Source organism: Aulonocara stuartgranti (assembly GCF_965226115.1).
Source record: "Aulonocara stuartgranti genome assembly, chromosome: 14".
NCBI classification, from domain to species: Eukaryota; Metazoa; Chordata; class Actinopteri; order Cichliformes; family Cichlidae; genus Aulonocara; species Aulonocara stuartgranti.
In genome coordinates this window covers 20,150,515-20,177,537 of record NC_138950.1, presented here as the reverse complement: position 1 = coordinate 20,177,537, position 27,023 = coordinate 20,150,515, and the positions used below count along the sequence as shown (strand labels likewise).

The 27,023-nt window shown below is 41.9% G+C and overlaps 1 protein-coding gene across 1 annotated transcript; it reads left to right on the top strand.

The window, feature by feature from the left end:
• The first annotated feature begins 1,231 nt into the window (after positions 1–1,231).
• tlcd2 (TLC domain containing 2) lies at positions 1,232–26,039 on the top strand. The gene is made up of 4 exons (XM_082501763.1): positions 1,232–1,939; positions 2,242–2,324; positions 6,860–6,942; positions 23,278–26,039. The coding sequence occupies exons 1-4, from the start codon at positions 1,761–1,763 to the stop codon at positions 23,656–23,658; spliced, it is 726 nt and encodes a 241-aa protein (XP_082357889.1). The 5' UTR covers positions 1,232–1,760; the 3' UTR covers positions 23,659–26,039.
• The last annotated feature ends 984 nt before the right edge of the window (positions 26,040–27,023 follow it).

The window sequence follows — 27,023 nt, the reverse complement described above, 5'->3', positions numbered from 1 at the left end:
TGTTTGTTTGTTTGTTTGTTTGTTTTTGTTGTTCTTTGAATAAAGCAACAATAACAAGCTGTTATAAAAACTGCACATGATGGTCCAGCAATTAATATCTGTTTGCACATTCAACTGCTGTCTTTAACAGTTGGTAGAGAAGGTCGGAAGGAGCTTCACTTTGCCTTTGTTGATATGAGAGGGCATGTGACAGGGTGCCAAGGTAGGAGCTGTGGGACTGCATGAGGAGGTTTGGAGCGGCAGAGAAGTATGTGAGGGTGGTGCAGGGCAGTGAGGCAGTGGGGAGGTGTGTGGTCGGAGTGACCGATGCGTTAAAAGTGGGGGTGGGATTACATCAAGGATCAGCTTGGAAGAGAGTCTGGAAAGGTGGAGGCATGCTGTGGAGAGGAGTGGGGGAAAAGTCAGTGGAAGGAGGACAGAATACATCCGTGTGATGCGGACAGGTGTAGCAGTGAAGCTGCAGGGAGTACAGATAGTTTAAATACCTGGAGTCAACCATCCGAAGCAACAGAGAGTGCACAAGAGAAGTGAGAAGATAGATCAGGCAGGGTGGAGTGGGTGGAGACAAGTGTCATGGGTGATTTGTTACAGAAAGATAACATCAGGAGTGAATGGAAAGGTTTCCAAGACAATAGTGAAGCCTGCTCTGATGCACAGTTTGAAGACAAAGACCAGAGGCCAAGATGAAGGTGTTAAGATTGAAGAGGATGGACATGATGAGAAATGATTACTCCAGAGGGACAGCTCAGGTGGAGCAGCTTGGAGACAAAGGTAGAGACCCAAGACTGAGATGGGTTGGACATGCGCATTGGAGGAATGGTGGACCAAAGGATGTCAAAAATGGACAGGAGCAAGTTCATGGATGTAGTGAAGGAGAACGTGCATGATGATAGGGTAGGATGGAGGCAAATGATTGACTGTGGCAACCATCAAAGGAAACAGCCAAATAAAGAAGATATTTCTTTATTTTTATAAAGTTATAAATTGTAAATGAGAGTATAACAGTGCGTAAAATAGGCAGTGTTGTATTCACTGAAACACTGTCCCGCAGAGCCTCTCAGAGCAGCAAAGTCTAAAGTACACATACCTATAATGTTTATAGTCGTTATGAACCCCGTAAATGTTACGAGAGAAGTTATGAGAGGCTTTTCGGACAGCACGTGAACTCAACACAACATGTGAAAACGCGCTTGGCCGCGCCCCTTCATAGTAGGGCGGGGAGAAGCTGCTGTTTGGTGTGTTGATGTCAAAAAGTTACACAAGCACTGATGAGGTTTTACAACAGGGTGGTTTCACAACTGGAAACAGGGCATCACTCCGATAGCTTCCATTCACACCTACCGGTTCTTCCTGTGATCGCGGACCTGTTCTTTACGGGATTATTATAGGCAGAGGGAGAAGAAAGAAAAAAGAGAGAAATCACTCCACGTTCAGTGCATGTCAGCGGGAAATCATTCACCAGACGCGTCCACGCCTTCTCTCTGTGGACAATAAGCGCCAAGCCGTGCGTTTCACGACCCTAACGGAGCGCCTGGTGACCTGAGCTGATCAGGGGCTCTCCAGTGTGTTAACGTGACTGTCTGGGTCGTCGCAAACAAGTAAGCCCGCTGTCGTGTGTTTGTCTGGGCCACGGTCGCCAGCAGCACAGCCACAACCACCACCGTCGCGTCTATATATATCAGTGCTCACTTTGTGGAGACTAAGGGGGGAGGCACTTGTGGCTTTTGAAGTCTTCACCTCGTGGACCAAACCTTTTCGCGATGGAGTTGGGGTCAGTGATTTTGACGATCGGGGGTTCTGTGGGATTTTTCAAGTTCGTGAACAGCGGGGTCGGAAAACTCCCCGTACCCGAGTCTGCCTGCAGGAACGTTTGGAAATGGAGAAACATCTCCACGTCGTGTGTGCACAGTATGATCACCGCGACGTGGGCAGTGCTTTGGTAAGACGTTAAGAAGTTTTTAATTCAGTGTAGATCTGCTTGGAGGAAAGGAAAATGTTGGGATTTGGTTTTGGTTTGGTTGTGCGCATAGATGGATGCGCAGGGATGGGTCCATAATGTGGTTTTAAACACGGCTGTATTTGATTTTATTTTTAATGCTGTTTGACTTCTTTAGTCACTGTTTACATAGCTTATGGTTTATTCTGCTTATCCCTATGACCCCATGTGTTAAAAGAAGCGCACTTACTGACCCAGGCATTTGGAAAAGCTTTATCTGAACCGCTGTCAATCCGTTTTTCCAGCTTTTTCCTGCACCCGCAGATGGCCGAGGATCTCATAGAGACTCATTCCGTGTTTTCTCACGTCTTGGTGTCTTTCTCAATCGGTGAGTAGTCTCCTACTTAGTTATCTCGTAGTTGTGACGCTATGTGTACGGTTTTACTGAGTGCAACCATCCTGAGGGGAAGTGTGAAATCTAATTCCTGGATGGCGCCAAAGTAGCTCCAGACTAAAGGGCTTACGTCGTTTATGTAAAACCTTTTATTTTAACGGGCAAATCCGAGCCATAGCTTGGCAGTTATCTATATTAGATTAACCAATTGGGCCCCTTTTTAACTGAATTTCATCTCAACAAATGAAAAAAAAAGTGATTTAACAGAGCTTAGCTTACTGTTCTTTATTTCTTTTAAATAAAACTAATCATGATTTGATATTTTAGTTACATTTTCATTTTTTATTATTTAGATATTTGTTTTCTTGATTTTTATCTATTTAATTCAGTTCTTTTATGTACTTTATATGCATTTTTTTTTATTTCATTGTTCCCTTAGTGCAGCAGATGTGGGTAGGAGTGTCAGAATGTGCATGTTCAACCTCTGGAGACATCAGTTTGAACCACTTGAGTTTTAAAAATTTCCAGTTTGGCCATATCTCCATCTTAGGAAACAGCTGTTGTTTTGCTACAGAATTAAACCACTACTGATTTTTTTTTTATGCTTGTGGTTATGAGTAAGTCAAACTTCTTCAGAGCTTCAAACAAAATAACTGTAATGCCACACATATGTTACATGTTGCCCCAGAGGTCCAGTAACAGGTGCAGCTGCTGCACGAGCTGTGCAGGTTTACCTTTTTACCCCCTTTTTTTTATATAGCACTATCACCCATAGGTTCAGACATGTAACCTTCATCCATGGCTGATTTATTACTTTTACCCTCTGCACACGTGTCTCTCGCTGGCACACCCAGTCACCGTTTTTCTTAACAGACTGAGAAGCAGATAACCATTTACCGCCACTCCAGCAGCCACTTCAGAATCACCAGATAACCCGACAAGCAGGTCTTTGGGACAGCTTCAAACCTACACTTGCTGATGAGCCACTGTGCGGCCCTGCTGTTTGTTACGCTGGTTAATTCACCTGAGTCATCTAACAGATTTGTTAGATCGTGAGCCACCTTTTTTTAAAAAAACAAAAAACAAAAAAAACACGAATTTTGAGGGTCATAGGTGAGAACTGGGTAACCGGTGAGGAGGGTAAAGAGTCCATGCTGGAAATGTGACTGAAACAAATAGTATTGTTTGTATTGCTACAGTTCTGTTAGCAAATGATTAAAAAGGTTTAAAGTCAACTTTTACATGGTGGAACGTGCATGGTTTGACTCAAAGATTGCTCAAAAAGGGCAAGTCCACTTTACTTTATCTGAAAAAAATATATTCGTAAATATATTCAACAGCAATTATTGAGTTTATAAAAAATTTACTTTTTATTTTTCTCACTTTTATCCCCCATGTGAGGGATTCCTCTGTAATGTTTGTTTACCTGCTGCACATATACTTTCAACTTTATTTAGGTTAATTTGTAAACTTGAGATATTTCTCAGTTTTTGAGATAAATAAAGTTTATATTATCAGATAATCTGAATCACACCGGACCAAATCAGAATGGTGTGGACATTAAAATGAGCATTTTTACACCCTAGAGCCTTGAAATAGTGAATAAGCTAAACCACAGGTTTAACCTGCTTTCTTTTTTACCGTTAAATTAATCAATATCATCGTAGCAGCTACCAGGATGTGTTGAAACCTAAAACTGCGTTTGACTGAATCAATTAAGCTCGGCTGAAGTTCACATACTGTGTATCAAGTAGGCTACGTTGAATTTTACCATCAGCTCTCTAAACCAGATTAGAAACTTGCAAAAATTCGATTTTCCCTGATTTCATTAAGATCTTTCAAACCAAGGTGCTCTTGCTACCCCGATTTCTTAAAATAGCAACTTTGCTCTGTTTTTACTTTTTCCTCATTAATGCTTTGAGTATTCTGGAGCAGCCTTTGGCACGTGAGCTCTCTTAACTCTGCACATTTATTGGATCTGTGCCGGGCCAGCGAGGGCTAACAGAGGATTCCCGGGATATTTGACATTCCTTCAGGAAACGCTGCTTTGGAGGGGACGAAAACGAGGAGCAGTGTTGGGATCTGAAGATCAATGAGGGCCATTATCATCGGTCCCAAGCACTGGGTGTAACCCCTGTTACAGTCATGTGACTTGACCAAGACGGCAACTGTGCAAAGAAAGTCACTTGATGTGTGCAAGCTGTCCACATCAGATACCACAGAAAGGCAGAAATGTGGAGTGATTCTGGGCCCTCAGCAGGTTTTCAGAGACTTTAGGGCAGCAGATTTGTGCGCTGTTCCTCGCTGTGTTACCACGCTGCAGACCTCACAGTAACATGACATCAGTGGTTCCCCACTTTTGTCCAGTACATAAAGCTGTCTCTGAGATAAAAAATTTAACACAATATCCTGCTTTCTCATTATACAGTGATAAGCATAATAAGATTCATGCCATATATATTTTATTTTACTTTTTAAGTACTGTTGTGCATCTCCTTCCAACTGCCTGTCAAACCTAGTTTAAATTGGGAGATTTTTTGTGTATACTTTTACTTAAAAAATGCTGTTATTCCCTGTTGTTTGAAAGTTTGTGAGCACATGTGCGTAAGTACAGTATAAAAGATGGCCGTAGCTTCTATGACTTCACCCATTCATGAAGTTCTGTTAGCCATGTTGGTGTTTTGAAACCATGACTAATAAGGGGCGGGTCTTACTGACTGTAAGTGCTGCATCCTCCCTGGCTAACCACTTGCGAGTTATTAGCCAATGAGCCTGGATGATCCTCTGCTCAGACACTTAAAATGAGCACAAGTTATAAAATGGACTTGATGTTTTATTCGGTCTGACCTGAGCCCATAAACTGCTCAGGAAAATGTTTATAGAGGTCAGGATATTGTGGAGTTTTCCCATAAACCTCTGTATGATCCCAAATCTGTATGCAGCTCTCTCGTTAGGAGTTAAGAGGATGTAGGTTTAAGGCTTCACCCATCTATGAAGGTGTTTTTCTGCCACTGGAAAAAAAAAAAAACATTTTCCCAAAACAGAGCGAAGTTGTAACTTTGAGTTAATAACTCCAAATGTCGGGTTAATTTCTCAGAAGTCAGTAAGTTGGCATTTTGAGAGAATGACCAAAAATTTGAGTTTCAGATGGAGAAATTGTTGCGTCAATCTTTTATACTTGCCGTTCAAGTACTCCGGCTCATTCCCGTGCCTATAACAACTTCAAGTGTTCAATGTTGGTGGGTTTCCTTACAGGACAGCTCTGGTCCTTCTGCAACATTTGTACTGATTTACAGGGGCTTGCAAAAGTATTCAGCCCCCTTGAACTTTCCCACATTTTGTCACAGTACAGTCACAAACATGAATCAATTTTATTGGAATTCCACGTGAAAGACCAATACAAAGTGGTGTACACGTGAGAAGTGGAACGGAAATCAGACATGATTCCAAACATTTTTTTTACAAACAAATAACTGAAAAGTGGGGTGTGCGTAAATATTCAGCCCCCTGAGTCAATCCTTTGTAGAACCACCTTTTGCTGCAATTACAGCTGCCAGTCTTTTAGGGTATGTCTCTACCAGCTTTGCCCATTCTTCTTTGCAAAACAGCTCCAGCTCAGTCAGATTAGATCGACAGCGTTTGTGAACAGCAGTTTTCAGATTCGTACTTATGAAAGTCTTTCAACAAAGTCACTGAAGTCACGTATCGGCCCTAAAATCACACCGTTTGACTGCCCCTGCTTAAGTAAGCAATTCCCCTCCTCTAATGTAAGCATGACAATCAAGCTCATTTGGAAGAATCCAGTAGAAACTCATCTTCTCTGCCTCTCTGAGCTTTGGTGATTGTTCTGTGTCAGCTTTACACTGGAGATGTGCCCATCATTTAAAAAAAACACACACACACCCTCCTTTTTTGTTTTTGTTCTTCTTTTTTTTTTGTCACTCCTCTTTTTCACACCTGTGTGTCAGACAATACTGAATGAATCATTATGAAAACACAGCAAGTCATGTGTTCCGGTTGGCATGTCATGACTTTGACTGAAAATAACCTTTGAAGCTGAAAAAGCTGGTGTCTAAAAGACTACACTGGTGATCAGATAATAGCAACGCGTAAATTAAAAGCTTGATGTCAGTCTGCATGGATTATTTAATCTGTGGTGGGCTCTAATTTGTTTATGGCGAGTGGAACCCAAGCTTGACAGAAGGGTCCTGGTGTCAAATTTCCAACATAATGGAGTTAAATCCAGCCTCGATGAATGCCCCTCGCACCCCATCCGTCCCCATCCTCAAGCCTTCATTATGTTTTCAGCATTTTAAAAAGCCATCACCATGGATACGGCTAATAGCAGGCAGGGGCGCATAGCAGTGGAGGATATGAATAGGCTCTCTCTAAGAGGCATCTTGGTTGCCTTCGCTGCCGTCACGGAAGCAGACACGCTTGGATGAGCTCGAGTCTGATGTCGTCAGAGGAATCTGGTGCGTTTGGCTTGATTGATCGAGTGATTAACGAAATGCTCTCTGTGTCCACAGGTTACTTCATCTATGACTTCTTTGACATGTTGAGGAGCCAGAAGCTGAGCCAGTCCTGGGAGCTGCTCTTTCATCACATCGTGGTACGTGTTCAAAAATAAAAGACAAATGATGTCATACAGTGGGGCAAAAAAGTATTTAGTCAGCCACCGATTGTGCAAGTTCCCCCACCTAAAATGATGACAGAGGTCAGTAATTTGCACCAGAGGTACACTTCAACTGTGAGAGACAGAATGTGAAAAAAAAATCCATGAATCCACATGGTAGGATTTGTAAAGAATTTATTCGTAAATCAGGGTGGAAAATAAGTATTTGGTCAATAACAAAAATACAACTCAATACTTTGTAACATAACCTTTGTTGGCAATAACAGAGGTCAAACGTTTACTATAGGTCTTTACCAGGTTTGCACACACAGTAGCTGGTATTTTGGCCCATTCCTCCATGCAGATCTTCTTGAGAGCAGTGATGTTTTGGGGCTGTCGCCGAGCAACACGGACTTTCAACTCCCGCCACAGATTTTCTATGGGGTTGAGGTCTGGAGACTGGCTAGGCCACTCCAGGACTTTCAAATGCTTCTTACGGAGCCACTCCTTTGTTGCCCGGGCGGTGTGTTTTGGATCATTGTCATGTTGGAAGACCCAGCCTCGTTTCATCTTCAAAGTTCTCACTGATGGAAGGAGGTTTTGGCTCAAAATCTCACGATACATGGCCCCATTCATTCTGTCCTTAACACGGATCAGTCGTCCTGTCCCCTTGGCAGAAAAACAGCCCCATAGCATGATGTTTCCACCCCCATGCTTCACAGTAGGTATGGTGTTCTTGGGATGCAACTCAGTATTCTTCTTCCTCCAAACACGACGAGTTGAGTTTATACCAAAAAGTTCTACTTTGGTTTCATCTGACCACATGACATTCTCCCAATCCTCTGCTGTATCATCCATGTGCTCTCTGGCAAACTTCAGACGGGCCTGGACATGCACTGGCTTCAGCAGCGGAACACGTCTGGCACTGCGGGATTTGATTCCCTGCCGTTGTAGTGTGTTACTGATGGTGACCTTTGTTACTTTGGTCCCAGCTCTCTGCAGGTCATTCACCAGGTCCCCCCGTGTGGTTCTGGGATCTTTGCTCACCGTTCTCATGATCATTTTGACCCCACGGGATGAGATCTTGCGTGGAGCCCCAGATCGAGGGAGATTATCAGTGGTCTTGTATGTCTTCCATTTTCTGATGATTGCTCCCACAGTTGATTTTTTCACACCAAGCTGCTTGCCTATTGTAGATTCACTCTTCCCAGTCTGGTGCAGGTCTACAATAATTTTCCTGGTGTCCTTCGAAAGCTCTTTGGTCTTGGCCATGGCGGAGTTTGGAGTCTGACTGTTTGAGGCTGTGGACAGGTGTCTTTTATACAGATGATGAGTTCAAACAGGTGCCATTCATACAGGTAACGAGTGGAGGACAGAAAAGCTTCTTACAGAAGACGTTACAGGTCTGTGAGAGCCAGAGATTTTCCTTGTTTGAGGTGACCAAATACTTATTTTCCACCCTAATTTACGAATAAATTCTTTACAAATCCTACCATGTGAATTCATGGATTTTTTTTTTCACATTCTGTCTCTCACAGTTGAAGTGTACCTCTGGTGCAAATTACTGACCTCTGTCATCATTTTAAGTGGGGGAACTTGCACAATCGGTGGCTGACTAAATACTTTTTTGCCCCACTGTATCTTGGCTAAAGCTGTTTCACATTATAAGAGAGGCCTCTTCCAGAGTGATCTCAGCTCAGAGTACTGGTGCACCTGCGAGAAAGACAAAATACCGGTCTTTCTTGTCAAGTAACATAGAGCGAGGACTAAAGGGATGATCATACCAGTGCGACAGCCTCCCTCCACTTCACTTCAACCTGCTTTTTTGTGAACTTTGAAGTCCTCCTGACTTCCCCCCTCACACTCACTGTTCAACCACTCATTTGTTTCTATCACATTCCTGTGAAAGCGGGGCATCTTAGTGGCATGTTGACCCCTAGCATGCTGGCATATTTTCCTGAGGGGAAGTGGAGGTCAGAGGATCTGACCCTTCCTCCGGCTTTGCTCTAAAGAGGGAAAGGAGCACTGATTATTTTCTCTCCACGCTTCTGACTGCATGACCTACATCCAGGACCATGCAGGTGTTGTGTATTGCTTTCTGTTGCCAAGCTCTTTCTCTTGTTAGTGTAAGTGTATTACTGGCAAGAGCTTTGTTGAAATTTTTATCAGGTGCAGGTTGCTGCCAGGGCTGGAGCAGATTTGTACTGTGCAGCAGTCACAATTTAAGCCTCTGTTTGGGTGTTAATAAACTGTGTGGAAGTATTTTTCTGCAGACTTTAAAAAGCAGGTCACCGGAAATTATCACGCTGATCTTCCAGTTGCATATTTGTAGATGTAAAGTATGTGTTAAAAAAACAACTCTTTGTATTTCGGAAATGCTATAAATAAATGCTATCGCTAGAAAGATACAGGAATGTTTTTGGCTCATCCGTTATGTTTTTTTTTTTTAATGCAAATGATTCCAAGATAGTATATGGAAATTCCTTATACACGTCATTTCTCTGATATCTGACATGCATCATCGATCTGGTATTGTCTCCACTCTTCTGTGAGGATTTGGGTTTTTTGTTTTTCCTTTAACCAATCGCCAAAGAGCAATGAATCCGCCTGAATCAAGTGTTGTTTTAGGACAACGCCCGACATGCATCCAGGCCAGCATGCTGGTTTTGGTGGGTTTTTGAGAGTGAAGCTGAGCAAAGGAAAAACAGTCTCCGGTGTGAGGCGACACTGAGAGCACATGAAGATAAATATGGTCCCCTTTGTTAGTGCGCTTCCTTTGTTCTGCCACACAGCTTGACAGCCATGTTAAGGCCCCGTTTCAACCAATCCCATCACTTGATACTGTAGCTGACGGCTGGTCAGTAGTGTTCGCGTTGTTATTGTATTTTCCACCTCACGTTTCAGTCGAACTTTTCTTCTCCATCTTCGGTAGTTAATCCAATCCCTCATTTTAAATTTAAGAAAACTTCTTTAGTTGTGAATTATTAGTTATTTTACATGATGCCACAACAAAAGCCTGCTCAGAGGAGTTGATGGATTCAAAAGTTTTCCCTGAAATGGCACCAGAATGTCCGATCAATTACAGAAAGTGTGCATAAGCAAAAAATACAACAAATATTTGAGATTTTCTTTGTGGGTTGCTGGAAGGACACTGTCATTATCAAAGTGGTCACTGAGCACTTGACCCGGCAGGAGCAATTCTGTTTGTACTCAGTGGCTAGAGTGCAATTGTGTGTGTGTGTTTCCTAAAATTTCAAAAGCTCTAGATTAACATGCAAAAAAAAGACTTTATTAATCTCTTTTTCTTCTAACTTGCCAATGTCAAACCATGTGTGTTCTTTGAATTATTAGTAATGATGCAAACACTTGCACTTGGAGAAATACTTGCATCTAGCAAATTTGCAGTTAATTAAACTTTGGAAGGTTTACAAGAAACCACTGGTCAATCTCAGTCTGCACAGCATTAAAAAAGAAAAGTTCCCAGCAACACCATCTTTATGGCTGTGCTCATATCCAATAGTTTTGCTGGAACAGGATTTGGGGCAAAATAATACATTATTTGGTGTTTAGGTATCAGAAACTGTTCACTAAATGTGTTTGTGGACATAGTTTTAAGAGAACTTCACTGCATACAACTAAGATAACAAACATTGGAAATATTGGAATGGAGGGCTGCTATTGATTGATTTTTCTGGGGATTCTCAGTGTGCGTCTTTGTCTGGCTTTATAGGTGCCGGGTAACACTAAAAGTATTATTTTCCAGCATTATTTTGCTAATAAAACTTTGGCAAAATTGGTTTTTAGTTCTTATTCAACTCAGACGTCACTGTCCTTACCACCTCACCAACCTGCAGTTCAAAGCTGCTGTTTCCGAAGGGCAGCCAATCGGAAGAAGGCTGTCATATAGAGAGGGCAGGTGTAAGGTAAAGATGGATTATTATGCAAAGATACTCTTGTGGAGTAAAACAGTGTCAAGATGGAGCTAGAAATGAGCTTTGCTAGAAATTCTCAAATGTTTTGGATTATTTGTGAGAAACGGCTCCAGCATCACTTGTCTGTAGGTGACAAAGGACTAACTGGGAGGAGATATTTGTTTTCCCTTTTTTCCTGAAAGTCTCGTCTTTTCCTCTTTCACTTCCTGGAGGTTTAGTGAATGGGTGCTTTGGCCAGGCCAGCTGGCTTCGGATTGTCATTAGAGCGTGGGAGGCCATTCACACAGCTCTCTGTGCTTCTCAGCAAACTAAATCTCTTTACACCCTTCGTTTCCCGATTGTACCATTCATCCTTTTCTGTGACGTCCTCCGCTTCATTTCAGCGTTAAGCAATCCTCCCTCAACTCTTTCGCTATATTGACATCATCTTGACTCATTTCTTTTCTACTTTTGTTGCTCTTTTCCTTGTTTCTTTCAAATGCATATGGTATACAGAAGGTTACTGTGTCAGGTGTTCACATACCAGTCACCTGAAGTCCAAGGAGTTTTCCCAGTGTGCTAAGACCTGAACCCAGTAAGACCAGCTGGCCATGCAGTCCTAGAACAGAAGGCTGCTCTCTAGTTAATCTTCAGCTCATATGGGCAGCCAGCTGATTCATATTCCCCCTGCATTTCATCTCCCCATTGCTGCAGACCTAGTGTACAATCTGGCTTTGCCTGAGCAGTGACACATGCAAACTAAAATGTGCATATGCCATGCTGCATGTAGAGCAATTGTGTGACTGGAAGACACACCCTCCCATATTGTCCACAAGTTATTGGAAAATATGGGAGGGTGTGTCTTTAGAGAAAAGTTTTGAACATGTGTTTAAAAAAGTTTATCCTTATATGTTGACTGCTGATTAATGTAGGCCATAAAAGCGCTATATAAATACAGGCCATTTACCATTTATTTTATTTATAAAATAAAATGCTCAAAACAAACCCTCTGACTAAATATTGTTGACTTTACAGGTGGAAACGCGTGTAAAAATACATTTTGAATGTCAGTTGTGGTCACACCTGTTGCTAGGTCTTGTAAATGTGAAGTGCACACTAACTTCAGTGCAGTTTTGCTGATCTGTTCTCGCGGTCCAGGAGAAATAATAAGTCAAACTCTCCATGGAAAGTTTTTTTCCCCCTCCTCCTTATTGACTGCTATGCAGAATACAGCTTCTTATTTCGGTCTCAGAAAAATGTGGGCCCTGCCACACTCACTCGGGCCTGATGAGATCCTGTCTGCCGTAAACTCAAGCTTCCTTTGCAAAACAGGAAGGCCTGATCACTCTGACAGGAGTCGGGTGGCTTCTTCTAAGGGTCAAAGATATGTACCTACAATGGTATATTTAATGTGTGATAAAAATATTGTGCAGAGCTTTCTAGAGTAGGGCATAGTTAAATAATGTCAATTTTTTTCCCTTTGTTTGAGCTAAACTGTACCAAAGTGATCGCCTAAAGAAAACACCCACCCCTACGATGAGTATGTTTCAGCCATATTTATTCATGACTCTCGGAAACTGTGAGCACATAATTAAAAAGCAGAAGGACGCCAGCCAGACGCAGTAGGACAGACTTTTTTTTTTTTCCATGAAGCCTGAAAGCATGTGAGTAACAGTATATATTGAATGTTCTCGTTTGAGGTTTTAATGATGATACACAGTAGAAGCACAGATAAACTCACAGCTCCTTCACAGGGGATTTTATGTTTTGCGGCATGTTTTCTTTCATAAATGTCTGTCATCCCTCTCTCATTAGGCAAAATTGAGTTATCTTCAGTGAGCCGTACCATAGCAGACACTTCTCTGAAGCAGATCAGGGCTTCACAGGTTAACTGACTGCTTCCTGACTGCTGTAGCCCTTTAAAAACCCAAATCTAAGTATAGTATTGCTGATGATGATTCTACTATTTTTCCTCCTCATCATGTATGCTCTCATTAGTCCCATGTAATACTTCGAATGCTCAAGTTGGTGTTTTAAACACAAATGCAGAATTATAGGATTGTTAATGAGGAAGCCATTAACTTCTCAGCTGCTCTGTTATTTCCAATATTGCAATAAAAAGCCCAGATCACACATACAGTGAAATATGGAGCTATTAATCATCTGTCACATTACTTCTAAAACGGGTTCACCAATAATTTATTACAACAACTCAGTAATTTGGGGGGAAACAATTAGATTAAGACATAACTATGTAATAGCTTTTACCATTTAATTACAAGGTAAAACCAAGTAATAACCCTGCTGGGTAATGTTAAACTAACTAGGGGTAATAATGTAGATTCTAATGTAACAATACCTATGAGGTAAAACCAGTTGGCAATAGTAGTATTGTAATATAATGACTCGCAAACAAAAGAGGTACTTTCTGAGCACTATTTGGAACTAAATATTTTTAGTATAATGATGTAATGATGACGATGTGTAATGCTGAAATTAAGTCAACCTTATATCCTAAAAATTGTCCTTTGTTTATTGGCTTTAACATATTTTATGTTGTTGTCATTAGTACTAGGGCACATGTCTGCCATAGTTTAGTACCTGGAAACATTTGTATTAGCTTTTGTGTAATAACCAGAAAATATATTAAACTGTTAGTTTCTTACATTCAGTTTAATCTGTTATGATAACCCTATACATTACTTGGCTAAAAACATTGTTAATACTAGGCTGTTTCTTACTTTTAGCTTATATGTAAAAGTAAGATATATGTAATTAAATAGTTTTACATGGTTACCTACTTCTAAATTATTGCAACACTATTATTGTGTTATTATAGTGCTGTAAACAAAGTGCAGTTGGGTTCTTTTGCTTTAAAGCACACCTTTCCAATAGATTTCATGAGTAAAACTGACTCAGTAAACTCCTAAATATAGGTCAGAGAGCTGCATCAGCCTTATCTTTGGTTAAAATGACTAATGTCCTGATTATGTTGAAGTAAATAAACCAAAGAATTGGACAAATCTACACCTAGATAGTTGCTCTTGTTCTTCTAGATGTTGACAAATCCTGGATAAAACTTCTGCTGTGTCCATTTCATTTCTATCGGTGTTCCACAAAAATCCTTTTAGCCAGGTTTTCAAATTCAGTCTGGGATAGTCTCAGTCCTTCTTGCTTCATGTTGTGCAAACATCAGATATTAATGGACCTTGTGTCAGTTTACCAGGAATGAAAACAGATATTTGTGGGAGGAGAGCTCAGCTGTCTCAAATACCCAGTGGGGAATGCCACATTTAGAGGCTTGAACATATTTTATTTGGCTGTTACTGGTGTCGGGACGCATGTTTACTGGAATGCCTTGCCTGCCGCATATCCTCTGCATCATTCGACACTGAAACCTGATTAACCTGCACATTTGTAGCTTTATCAGCTACTCCTTCCAGTATTCGTTCTAAGGAACCCTGACTCCACCGCAGAACTTAAATATTTCCTGATTGCACATGCAGAAATTTGTTGAGCCTTTACCTCCTCTGCCACTGGAAGTTTAACATCAGCTGTTTTTTAAGCGCATATGACGTGTTTTTGTTTTTGTCTTTGCTAGTAGTCGTATTTCAGCCTGAGAAATACAAAGACAACACGCTGAGAGTAAAGTAGGCCAATGAGATGGCAGAGACTGGAATGTGGGCATATATTTATTTTGGCCATGAAATATGGTTTATCCATGTGTATGTTGCTCAATTTTTTTTTTCTTTGGTGGGGGAACCCCGCAAATCCCCAGATTGTGTGTATATCCAGACAGGAGGGCAGACATCTGGTCTCCACATGAACCTCAGGCTCCCATGAGCAACATGGAGCAGAAAACCTCTAACTTCCTGAGTGGGCTTCTGCAAATGTGCGCTCGTTCTCCACACATTTCTGTTCTGGAGCCATACATCATATATCACACACTCTGCCTTGTTCTCCACCCCTCCATCCTTGTGTGACTGCCAAACATCTCCCCCGTCCCCACTCGTCCACCTACTCTCCGCAGCTTGTACCACCCACTCACATGGCTACATACCAATGAGATTCTCCACACTGGTAGTATAATATCTGGTTTTTGTTGAGGTTTTTTCTCCACCCTCATGGTATGTCTGAAGAACTTCCTTGTCTGTTGTTTTTGAGACAGGCACAGTTTATACTCATGATGCAACAAATACAAAGTAGGAAAATAAAACAACAATTTCAGTGACCGCAGCTTCTTGTCTTGGATGACAGAGATGCTTTGGACTTTGTATTTGTTTGTTTATACAGAGCTTTTTGCCTGCTGTAGAGGCATTTGACTTTGTTTGTTATGCCTGTTGCAGTAGCATCTTATCCCACCGGGTCTCACACGTTTTACCGGTCCAGCACCAGATAGTGGCTAGTTTTTATCTGTTTATCTTGTTTACTGCTCATTTCCTGTTTCATATGTTTTGCTTAGGGCTTACTAGAGTAACTTTGCATAATTCACAGTTCGGGATAAGAATGCCTTCATGCACGCCATATTGGTGATATTCCCACAGCTTTGCACCATTTATACCAGTGGGAGAGCTGACGAAAACCTCCACATCAGCGCTGGTGTAGGTGGAGAGACATTTTTCTAATGCTTTTTCAAACTGCTGCAACATCCCCTGTGTATAATCTGTGACTCTCTGAGCTCCTACACTGACATGTCACTAAAATGGAGGTAATGTCCTTGTTCCCCAACATCCGACGGAGACCTTGTTAAGTGACAGAGTGTAAAGGCTGGTACGGCTCCATGCCTCGATCATACCTTACGTGCTTGCAAGTCTGCTGGGGTCCGGGTCACATAGTTTTGTTATTTTGTACACTGTCTTGCAGACAACGTCACAGATTGCTGGAAGCACATCGGCCAAATAGTCATTCCTGTTATATTTCTTTGAAGTCTACACCTAGGGTGCATAGGGTGCCTGCATAGTTGGTGCTTACTAATGTAAAGTGACAACAAAAAACACTGGCAAATTTGCTCATGCTTCTCTTACAAGAATTAGTTACCGATTCATCTGTAGTGCCTGAGAAGTTGGGGGAAAAATATTATCATTGATTCTTGGATTTTAAAATGTTTTTAAGACAAAACCATAACGAGCACAGCAGCCAGAACAATGTGAAGCCCATCACGGTGCATCAGTCTTAAGTGTCAGTGAGGCTTTTCTGTTACAGTGGCTTCCGCCTACAGCAGGAAAGAGCACACATGCCATGCTTCCCAAAGAGGCTGGCTTTGAAAAAGCGAAATGGCGCTTGTTCTTGTTGGCATAACAACCAGGAATGCTGTTTGTAGAGGCATTCATCTATCAGTGGGTTTACAAAGGAAGGAGTAGATGTCGGTAAGCTGCAGGTCACGTCAGAAAAAGCGAGGTGGGGCACATAACAACTGTGTGTTTGTTCTCCACTAGTGCCACACCTCATAGCCTCAAACGAAAGCTTAAAAAATTAATAATAATTAGTTACTGTGGGAACACCAGAGGTTCTTGCGTGTGATTGGGTGTGGGTGGGTGTGAAAGCATGTGAGAGCACAGCGGAGGAACAACCTTATGTTTAACCTTTGTAGTAAATGCAGTTAACCATTTCATTTCCATGTCGTTAGTCTCACCTGTCCTACTGTAGTCATCGGGATTTCACCAGTGCACGCGCTAACTATAGTTCTAACTTGACAAATTGTGGGTTTCTTGAGTGGCAGAAATGTCTTTCCAACCTCAGAGCTAATTTTGGCCTCAACCTCTCATTAAGAAAGGCAACAATCATTTATCATTAAGGTGAACACAGTGATGGTCTGTATCTGATATTCCAAACTAACATGCTAGTTAAGATTTTAAAGCATTTTACCAACTAAAATCTTATGATCTTACTTTGCAAGCAGTGAACAGGACAAGAACATGAATATAACACAATGCAACACAGTAGTGACGCACATAACAAAGATTGCAGGATGGTGACAAACAGCTGAGGTGTGACACATTTGAGCATTTTCACTGTTGTTTTGAAACGCAGATGGACGCTCGTAAGGTAGCACACCCGTCACGATAAACTGAAGGTGCACTGACCCTAAAGCACGCTCCTCTTCATCGTCTTTTTACCCCACAGCCAAGAAAGACAGCTGGAGTATTGCTGTAACCCACCGGATGGCTGTCCAGTGGGCGGCGTGAACACAAGAACTCAAGAACGAGACAACTTAAAACTATAGGCGCATCCCCTAAAAATCTTATACGAGTACGAATCCTTTGTGAGACATTGTCCCAGCTTTTCTATCATGTGTGTTATTAAGATTACAGCGTTACAGGATAAAGGTGTCAGTGGGTCAGATCTGGAAGCTATGTTTATCTTTGCATCCAAAAAGGTTTATATTCTCTTTATTAACAAAACGGTCTGTTGAGCCTACGCTGTCTTTAATGGAGGATTATGGATACAGCCGTGTTGTGGTACTTTAAGGATTCTTCTGTCTTATTTTACGGTTAAAGATGACCAAAACATGCACAACTGCAAATCCTATCATCAGCGCTCTTCTCAAATCCTTGGCCACTGCGGACAGAAGTTAGGTCATTGATGAGGCATGCAGTCCACTGGAAATAACCACTACCTGTTTCTGCACAGCCAGTGCCTGAAAACCTCGAGTGACCAAAGCTGTTTTCACACAGGAACGTCAGAGATGTCGGGATAATCCAAACGTTGTCCAAAGATGAGGTCGCTTGCTTTAGCCCAGCTGTCGCTCCTGGAAATGTGTGTGATTTACTGATTTTTAGGCAAGGGTGCCACCTGGGTAATGTGTGCAGGAGTTACCTATTACAGGATTACCTCTTATTATCTTTGCATACTATCCAAAGAACAGTAGACTTTGTGCTATGAAGCAAAGGGAAAATATGTAGTAGTCAAAAAGGCTGGGACGCCATAGAGCTGCTGTGCACGTGTGAAAATAGCTCAAGCTTCACCAAAACTGACCAATCACTGAGCCCTGCTCCATAGCCTGTATTTGAAATGAGACATACCCGGCTACAAATGAAAGCCATACACACAATTTAAACTGATCACGGAGATGCACGAACAAATATTTGTGCAGTTACTCACCAGATGTTGTGCTGCTGTCAGCTGAGCAGAGTTAACACAGGTCTCATGATAACAGTTATGGGCCCCATGCCTCATTCTTGTAGACAGGCCTGCGTGAACCTTCAAACTTTGGATTGTGCACATGATTGTTAGCATGCTATGGTCCCATCTCCCCATCGCTCCACTGCTGTTGTACCTACTAACAACTTTCCAGCATCCTATGCATTGAGCTTCTTTGTAGTTTCCTCTCCATCAGCTAAGCATTTCCTGCCCTCTTCTTTAGACACACTCGGCCTATCCATTAACAGATTTTTTTTATGAGCTGTGACTATCTTATGTGCTTATATATTATATGTGTAGAGCAGTAAATAATCAATAATAGAACATGCACCTACATCCGTTTATCAGGATTATTATTATATGGCACACTGTGTTGCACAGCTGTACTGTGCTGTACTCAGACGGGTTTGTTTGATTGATGAAGCACCTCCTCAGTCTCCCATGTCTGTGATATATCTCCCACACATGTGCACACACGTAAACTGCAAACACAGCGTTGCACCTCCCTTGTTAATAACCTCCCTGCCTTCTTTAGTTATTATTCAGCGTTCAGTTTGTGCAAACGGCACGTCACCGAAACCTGAAATTCTTCTCCGACTGAGTCAGAGTACGAAGTACTGAAAGAACTGGTTTGTCACGGGAATCTTTTCACTAACTTTCGTCCCTTTTTTTTTTCTTTTTTCTTTTTAACAGGTGTTACCTCTCTTTGCAACAATGTTTGATTGAAGATTTCTGAAAAAGGAAGAAATAACTTCCTCTTTCATCAGGTTTATCCGCTCTGGTACTTCTAGTCAGTTCAGCCTGCACGGACCGATTTTCAGCACAAATATAAGTCTTTGCACATCTATCACGTGAACTTTGCCCCACTTTTGGGTTGGTCCCTTTCCTTTAAAGCTTGGGAAAACTTGGGATTAGTGACAACCTCTGTCATCTTCACTATCTCAGCGCCCAGTGTTTTCCCCCTGAAATAGGGCAGAGGTGATGGTCCCTCACCTGTCTGTCTAATTGAGCCCACAGGGAAAAGAATGCAGCAACAAACACTCGTGCTGCTTTGTTTTCATACAGGTGTGTGTAATATAGGTTCATTACTAACTTATTATAGACATGTTGTATGAGACTATTTTTCAATCAAGTTAAAAAATTTCAAGGTTATGTTTGAGCTTGGTGATTTTAGTGAAGTGGCTCCCCACGGTAAATTTAAAGCCTTTTTAGATTTTTTTTCTTTTCTTTTATATGTTGCAATCATCTCCTGCAGATGAAGCATTAACATGTTTTTCCAAAGAATTAAACTTAAAGTTCATTCTTGACATAAAAAACTCAATCATGCCACAAAATCTTCCTCAGATAAGCTTCCTTTAACTTTTTAACCACTCCCATATATAAAACAAGCTTTTCAACCAGTATATTTTCATGTTAATGTGTTTAAAAAAAAAATCTTACTCTAACAGCTAAATGTGGTATGATGGGGTTTTGTTTTTTAAATTCCATTTTGCTGTGGGTTGTGCAGTTACCTGATGGGGGTCATATGTGGGTGTTCCTGTGCTCCTCTGTGTGAAAGATGTGCTTCAGTGTGGCAAATCCAGTTAATCCTGAATTAATTCCATCACGACAGACGCAGAGACCGGTGGTGTAGGGGGGAGTGGGATTACTGGGAGTCCCTCTATAAGTGCAGAGTGCTGACCACAGAACTGATAATCGGGGTTGGCCACCATTGCTTAGAAATGACAAACAGATGGGAGACACCAGGATCAGCTTTGGCTACTTTCTGGTATCTGGTGGCTGCTCGGCCACAAGGGGAGCTGGAGGAATCCAATCCATAAGAATGATTTTCTTAGAGCTGTTTATTGCAAAACAGCAATGTTAAAACTCCTGAAAGTGGAGCGTTTGCACACCTGCGTCACATGCACTGTGCTCACACTCCATTATATCATTGGAATAAATAAATTCAGATCTTTTTTTTTTTTTAGCAGGACTTTTGTGCACATCCCTTTTTTCTTACATTCTTTTTCTTTTCTTTTTTTAACGACCCATTACCGTTAACCGTTTAACGACACTCTCAGCAGCCTTGAAAAGTATTACCGAAGATGTTTTCTGGCCCTGCGTGGCATTCTCCTATCAGCGTTCACATAAAGATTAGGTTAACGGCTGAAAGGACATGAACAAACACCAATAAAAGAGCGAACTGCCAAAGTGGACACACGTGATTTTTCTCTTTAAGTAACCATGGAGAGGGGCGGGTGGTGTTGTTGTAGTAAATGTAGTTGTTTTTTTTCCTTTATGACACAATGAACAAAGACTAAATCCATCTGTGTCACCTTATCACCGGATTGTATAAGGACCCGTGTTCTGACGTGGTTTATTCACCCACATCAGATTAGACTTCAGATGAGCTTGTATAAAGACCACTGCTAGATTTTGTAACTGTAGTCTGGCTGCTTATGGGGGCGTGTGGATATGTGGGTGATTACACAGGTTAAGCAGACTGCTCTTCTTCTTGAGTGCTTGGGAGATGACAGAGAAGGGCACTAAGGGTTATTGATGCGCTTAGCAACAGGGATAGAGCTTGGATGTGTTTTTCAGTCAAAAAAGACCCTCCACTGTGCTGTCCTTACTGTAGTAAATTAACCTGAAGGCAGTGAGTGCCCTCATCAAAGCACCAGAGGAGTTGATTCAGAGCTCTCAGTTTGATGTGGTAGCTATTCATGGAAACTCTGTTTTGTGAAGGAAGCAACAACGGCTTTCACTCACATTCAGTTGTTTGGAGGCCAAACAGGTTTTTGTAGCAGCCTTTAAAGTCGGGCATGGGGATTGACTTGCTTTTGTAACCAACCTCGTGTGGCCTCCAGAGAAGCTGCAGTTTTTGAGTTGACAATTGTCACTTAGATTTGAATTCACTGTGAGATTGTGGGTTTGCTAACTGGAGCGTGTGTGTGATGATTCGCAGGTGTCCGGTCCTCTGTTGGTACCCGTGAGAGTGTTTTCTGGTGCATGTTGTGTGTCTAAATGATAACAGTCTGGACTTTTCATTCATCCTTTTGGTTTTCAGTGGTGGAAACGGAGCGCACTGTCCTTAAGTGTAACACAGGGTTTTTGTTCTTACTAAGTTACTAATTACTAAGTTGCTTAATCCATTCATATGTTGTTGGCAACCTGTGACAAAATGTCATGACATGACACGTCACCTTGTTATTTTGAGGGGTTTGGAGTCAGCACCTGTGCTGCCACAGAGGAATGTCAGAGAAGGGTGACCGGGCCACTGCTGGGTGTGTGATCTCACCTGTGTGTGAATGTTTGGTGCTGTATGCCTTTCAAATTATGAGGCATAGGTTGGTTGCCAAATGCAGTTCCTAGTTATTACTGTCATTATGAGCTAAAGGCAGGTAAATGGTGTGATTTGTGCTCTGAGTGTGTGTTTTGTTGTGAGTGAGGTGGAATTCAAAAATAGTCTTTTACAGTTAAAATGAAATTTAGTGAGGTAACTCCTCTGTGCTGCGGTCACAGTGTGCACTTGCTTTTAGGAGTTTAGGAGGAAATGAAACACATCCAGCAAAGAAGAAGACGTCGAACTTTACCTCTTGGCACTAATGGATCCGCTATATTGTAACATGTGCAACTCTGGGGATGGTGTGACCCTCACATGGCTTGTTGCCTAATCTACAGGAACGCGTCACATGACATTTTGCTACATTACAGTCATCACATGAAACACAACATGTTTCTCCAACAGAGCCAGCCCTGTTTGAAAGGGTCATTTTGTCACTTCACACATCACAGCACCCCGTGACCTGTAGCAGCTGTTTTCTGCTTTTCCTTAAGTCCACCTTTATTTCCAGCTTCCACTCCTAATGCATAAACAAGCCAGTTTAAGCGGTGCAGTGACTGAGTGTGAATGAAGCCTGATGAATGTGCGCGGCTCCTGTGGAGAGTTGGCCGAACGGAGTATAGACGCTCTCCTGTCATCCAGATTTTATACCTGAGACTGCTGGGAAAATGTTGCACAGCAGCTTTTTGTTTTCTTTCTTTCACAACATCCCATAATTTTTGCAGTATGACTCCTCCAGGGTTTGAGTTGTTTGAATGATGATGCTGCCACCTTGTGGCGCGTCCGTGTCAGTTACATCACAGACTTTCATAAGCACTGTGTGGGAGTGGCGGAGCTTCACGTGGTCGTTAAGTAAAATCCTGACATAAGTGGCGGTGCGTTTTCAGGGCAGAAGTTCAGATGTTCACACATCCGCCTCCTCCTGATAGGCTGAGAAGATAAGAGAAAGCGACTGCTTCAAATCTCACTGCCATGTTTTTAGATTAAGTTACAGTGCTATGATTTTTTTTTTCTTTTATCATATCAGTTATCAAACTCCATTAAGCACATAGTGTCTGGTTAAACATTATCTTGTAAACTTATTCAATGATGACGAGCGTAAAAGCTTTTAAGATATGTATATGCTCTCTACACTCACTGGCACTTCCATACATGCAAATAAAAGATTAAAGGAAAGCTAACCTATAAAAATGTGTTTTCAGGAGTCATTTAAAACAAATAACAGAGTCATCAGGAAGGCTGTTCCAAAATAAGGGTGCCACAACCTCAAAAGCACGATGGCCTCTGGTTTTAATATCAACATGTGGGAGAGTCAGGAGACCCTGGTTAAAGGATCTCCTGCAAAAATGGGTGTGATGTGTGAACACTGGCTAGTTTTTGAAGTGCACCAACAAAAAAAAATTCTCCACAGCATTACACCAGCATAAAAAGTGTATATCTGGTTACTGTTGCCTTCCGATCAGCTCAGGACAGCCTGTCATTCTCCTCTGACCTGTGGGATCGACACCACACACAGAGAACTGCACTGCGTATTTGCTCTTTTTCAGCCCGGGAGATGGTCATGTGGGAAACTCCCAGCAGATCAGCAGTTTCTGAAGCAGTCAGACCAGACCATCTCACACCAGCAACCATGCCACATTCAAACTCACTGAGACCCATTTTCGTGCTCATTCTGAGTCTCGCGTTGAACCTCACTTGATTGTGTCTAAATGCATTAAGTTGCTACCGCGTGATTTGCTGATTAGATGTTTGCATTAAAGAGCAGATGAGTATCTAATGAATCTGCTGGTGAGTGCATCACAATGAAAAAGTGATGCACTCACAGACGAGAAGAGAGTAATATTTATAATCCTAGTGGTAGTTATGGTAGAACTAGTAGTAGTGGATAATACTGTTTTTGTTTTTTCACCTGCTGTAATGTTCCTCTGTGCCGTTTTCTCTCCTTGTCTTCTTCTGTAGGTGATCACCTGCTTCGGCCTCGCTGTGGTGTCGTGCCGCTACGTGGGCTTCGCCGTGGTTGCCTTGCTGGTGGAGATAAACTCAGTGTTCCTCCACATCAGGCAGATCCTGCGCATGGCCAACATGGCCGCGAGCACGCTGTACCGCGTCAACAGCATGATCAACCTGGGCACGTACGTGGTGTTCCGTATCAACACGCTGGCCTGGATGACCCGGTGGCTGGTGCTCAACAGGGACAAGGTGCCCCTCCTGGCCTACACGCTGGGCAGCGTGGGCATGGCCATCATGACGGCCATGAACATCGTCCTCTTCTGCCGCCTGCTCAGGAGCGACTTCTTAAAGAGCAGCACCCGGGAGGCCAAGAAAGAAAAGGAGATGTAGAGAGGAGGGGGGGGAAGGTGAAGGATTCAGAGGGGCACACGTTACTGTACATTAACACGCCGTGGCTGAGGTTCTGTACTGTCTGTACTGCAAGCGTTTAAATACTCATAGCTGTAAAGACAGAGAGATCTGCACCTCCCTTACATTACAGGTACAAGTACTCCAAGTGTAATCAAACAGCCTCACCTCAGACCCATCTACCAATCAGCTGCAGTTTTTCTCCCATATTTCAGTGCTTCATATAAACAAATCGAGGCCTTGTGAGACACCAAACGCCTTATTGTCACACGGCGTTTCAGCTCAATCGATCCTAAAATGTAGCTCGCGATGAGTGACAATGCACTGAGCCCCTCAAACGTCCATGTATGCAGCCAGCGGAAACAGAAACATAAATATAAAATATCTCTCTTTACTTTGGAACAATAATCTCTTATTCATATATAGACATATATCTCTATACATAGGATATATACACGTTATGCTGCTGTGAGTTTTATTTCTTCGGTGGGGGTGACGTCAGAGGTGAATGCCTTTCCCACCAAATCTCCTCAGCTAAAAACCGCCTGCTACCTCAGGGCTCACACCAGTTCTTTGCCTCTTTCCAACACTCGCAATGCTGCCGGTGATTGGCAGCAAAAAAAAAAGGAACAAAAGTAATGTCTGCTTGTTGAATAAAGAAAATCAAGCAAATGCAAATCTTTGCTTAACGAAAGAATAATGACAACTGGGAGGCAACAACGTGTGTCTGTTTTGTCCTTTTACATTTAACCCTGATGCTTAACACAGCTCGTGCCCTTCAGTTCGGCCCACGCGGCGGGATCTTCGCGTCGGTAAACCTCAGAGGAACGAGGCGAAATCTCCACTGATGGCATCACTGTCCATGAGCGGGCAGTTGCGCTTTAAACTTGAACCCTGTGAAGTGAAAGGAAAACCTAAATGATGTAGATTAGTTGAGTAAACTCAATAATTAGAATAGCAATTAATATTTCAACAGTGCGCCGTGGCATGTGCGTCTGCAGTAGGAGCTTTCAGACAGGCAGGAAGTATCAGCACATTCCTACACCTCACCTCAGTGACCTCAGCTCAGCCAAGACCACCAGAGATGCTTTTACTTTGAAGGGCTTTTGTAGATCTTTGCCATCCTGCATTTAGTTTTAAAGTCGCAGATGAGCGCGACAGAAAGCAGAGAAAACCCCGAGGTGGGCGGGAACAAACTGGTCTGAGAGCTGTGAATACAGCAGACCGTTATTTACACAGCCTCACACGGCCTCTCCTTCCAGCTCAGCTCACAGCATTATAGCTCTTCTATGGCATGGAAATATAATTGATGTGATTTAGTTTTTTGCTTTTGATATTTTTGATGTTTTGCCTTTGTGTATAATCAGTGTTTGATTTGTTGTATATCTTTGTAATTTATTTGTGCTATAAAAGACGAGTTTAAGGTGACACAGTGTTCACCGAGTTTTCCTGTCGCTGACATGATTGTGTTAAGACATGTTGTTAGAGGGTGGGAGGGCATTTTTTTAGCAATTTTTTTTTTTTCCTCCTTTCTTCACGTGCAGTTTCCTCACAGTGTGCATGCTTGAATAGGTTTATGTTCAAGCCGTGAAAAGCAGGCCTTCCAGCCCCAGTAACAATCACAGCGCACAGCAAAAAACAAAAACACTATTTGGGAGAAGACAAAAGTTTGAGTTATTGTTTTTGTTTTTAATTAATTTTCTTTTGAATGTTAAATTTGCTTTTTTAGGGCAGCTTTGTTGTTGGTAATTGAAGTTCTTTCTAACAAACAAGCTTTTACTCGTGAACCTGTTATGAATACGACTGTAATGTTATTGAAATTGTGCTTGTATGACATCATTTGTTCATCATGTTGCTGTGTGCTTTAATGAATTGTGACACGCCTTAGCAGCCAAGTCATATTAATGACCTGATGATTTTATTTTTAAAGCATTCGTAGTAGCTCTGATCACCTGTATGGCTTTGATTTCCAAATGCGACTGTCCCCAGATCTTATGAGGTCAAAAATATTAAATATTGAGATTCAATATTTGTGACTTGTCGGCATAACGAGAAAATATTTAGGCCAAGAGGCATTCTAAAGTCCACCAACTTTATCAAAACCCACAAATTATAATTACTCCATCAGTGTGCCCTTGTTTATTCATTCATGAAGTTCACTTTTTTCTTTCTTTCTGAAAGCAAAAATTATCCTGTCATCAGACTGTCGCATATAAATATAACGGTGTAAATATAACAGTTTTATTTTTTCAAGTTTTGTCAAAATTGTTTTGTAATTAAAATTGTGATATGTATGTTTATCTAACAACACTATTTGTTTTAATGTGTCGATTAAAATAAGTGAATAAAATCAAAGGAATGAGCGTTCTGTTTTAGTTTCTCTGCAGATTTTTGGATTAGCATCGGGGTTATAAAAGAAGAAGCCAGTTCGAGGTCCAGATCTGGGGCGTCCGACTCACTATTAGTCATGGGTGACGTGACCCAAACTCAGGTGGACCCAACCAATCAAAGGTATTGTTCGTATTAAAGAAACAAAAGGTCCGCGGAGGTGACACAAATGCTTTTGGGGTCAGGAAGGACGTCCTGTCAAATAAAACATGTGACACTCATCACTGTGGTGACCTCTTAAAACTATCTTCTTTTATTTTGAAAAACCAGAACTATTTTAACAGGGATTATTTTGTCCAAACTCCATCTTCTGCTATTATAAGTGCATTAAAATGTACAGATCACAGTGAATCTACGAAAAGCACTAAAGGTTAGATATGTTAACAAGTTTTAGAAAGAAATGCAAACAGCGTTTACTTCTTTATAGCCCAAACTAACTTTACACAGACCTACATTCATGTTGTATGTTCTTCACTTAGTCCTACAGGGGACTGGAGACCTGACCCGGTGTGCTGCTGGGATAGGCTCCAGCTGTGCAACCACTACCCAGAACTCGAGAAGAGTAAAAATGTTGGACGAGTTCGAATTTTAGCGACCTTGTCCTCAAGGTCAAAATCAGAAAAATCAACTTTTCTGATGATCAGCTACGATTTTCAAATTTAGGCTATATGTGCATCTACCAGGAGGCTGAGGGGGAGTGACAGTCGAGTTTTTGTTTTTTATTCTCTCGCCTGAAGGAGAGAGTATGTAATTGGATCTATGTGTTTGTCTGTCTCTTTGTTAGCACTCTGGCATCCACAGTTTTTGAGTTTGTGTTAAATTTTTGTGACGGTAGATACCGGGGCTGATTTAATTTTGGTGAAAATCTGTTCAAGGTCATGCCTCATGTTGAGAACCACTGCAGCAGTGTCTCGCTGTCCACGGTGCTGGAATCACGCGCATCCTTTTATTAAAGTGCA

Bases quoted from the DNA above. Each gene is read 5' to 3' on its own strand.
- tlcd2 (XM_082501763.1), top strand. From the start codon at position 1,761: ATGGAGTTGGGGTCAGTGATTTTGACGATCGGGGGTTCTGTGGGATTT. The intron at 1,940-2,241 runs GTAAGACGTTAA...CCGTTTTTCCAG, and splicing joins GCGACGTGGGCAGTGCTTTG to CTTTTTCCTGCACCCGCAGA. The intron at 2,325-6,859 runs GTGAGTAGTCTC...CTGTGTCCACAG, and splicing joins CTTGGTGTCTTTCTCAATCG to GTTACTTCATCTATGACTTC.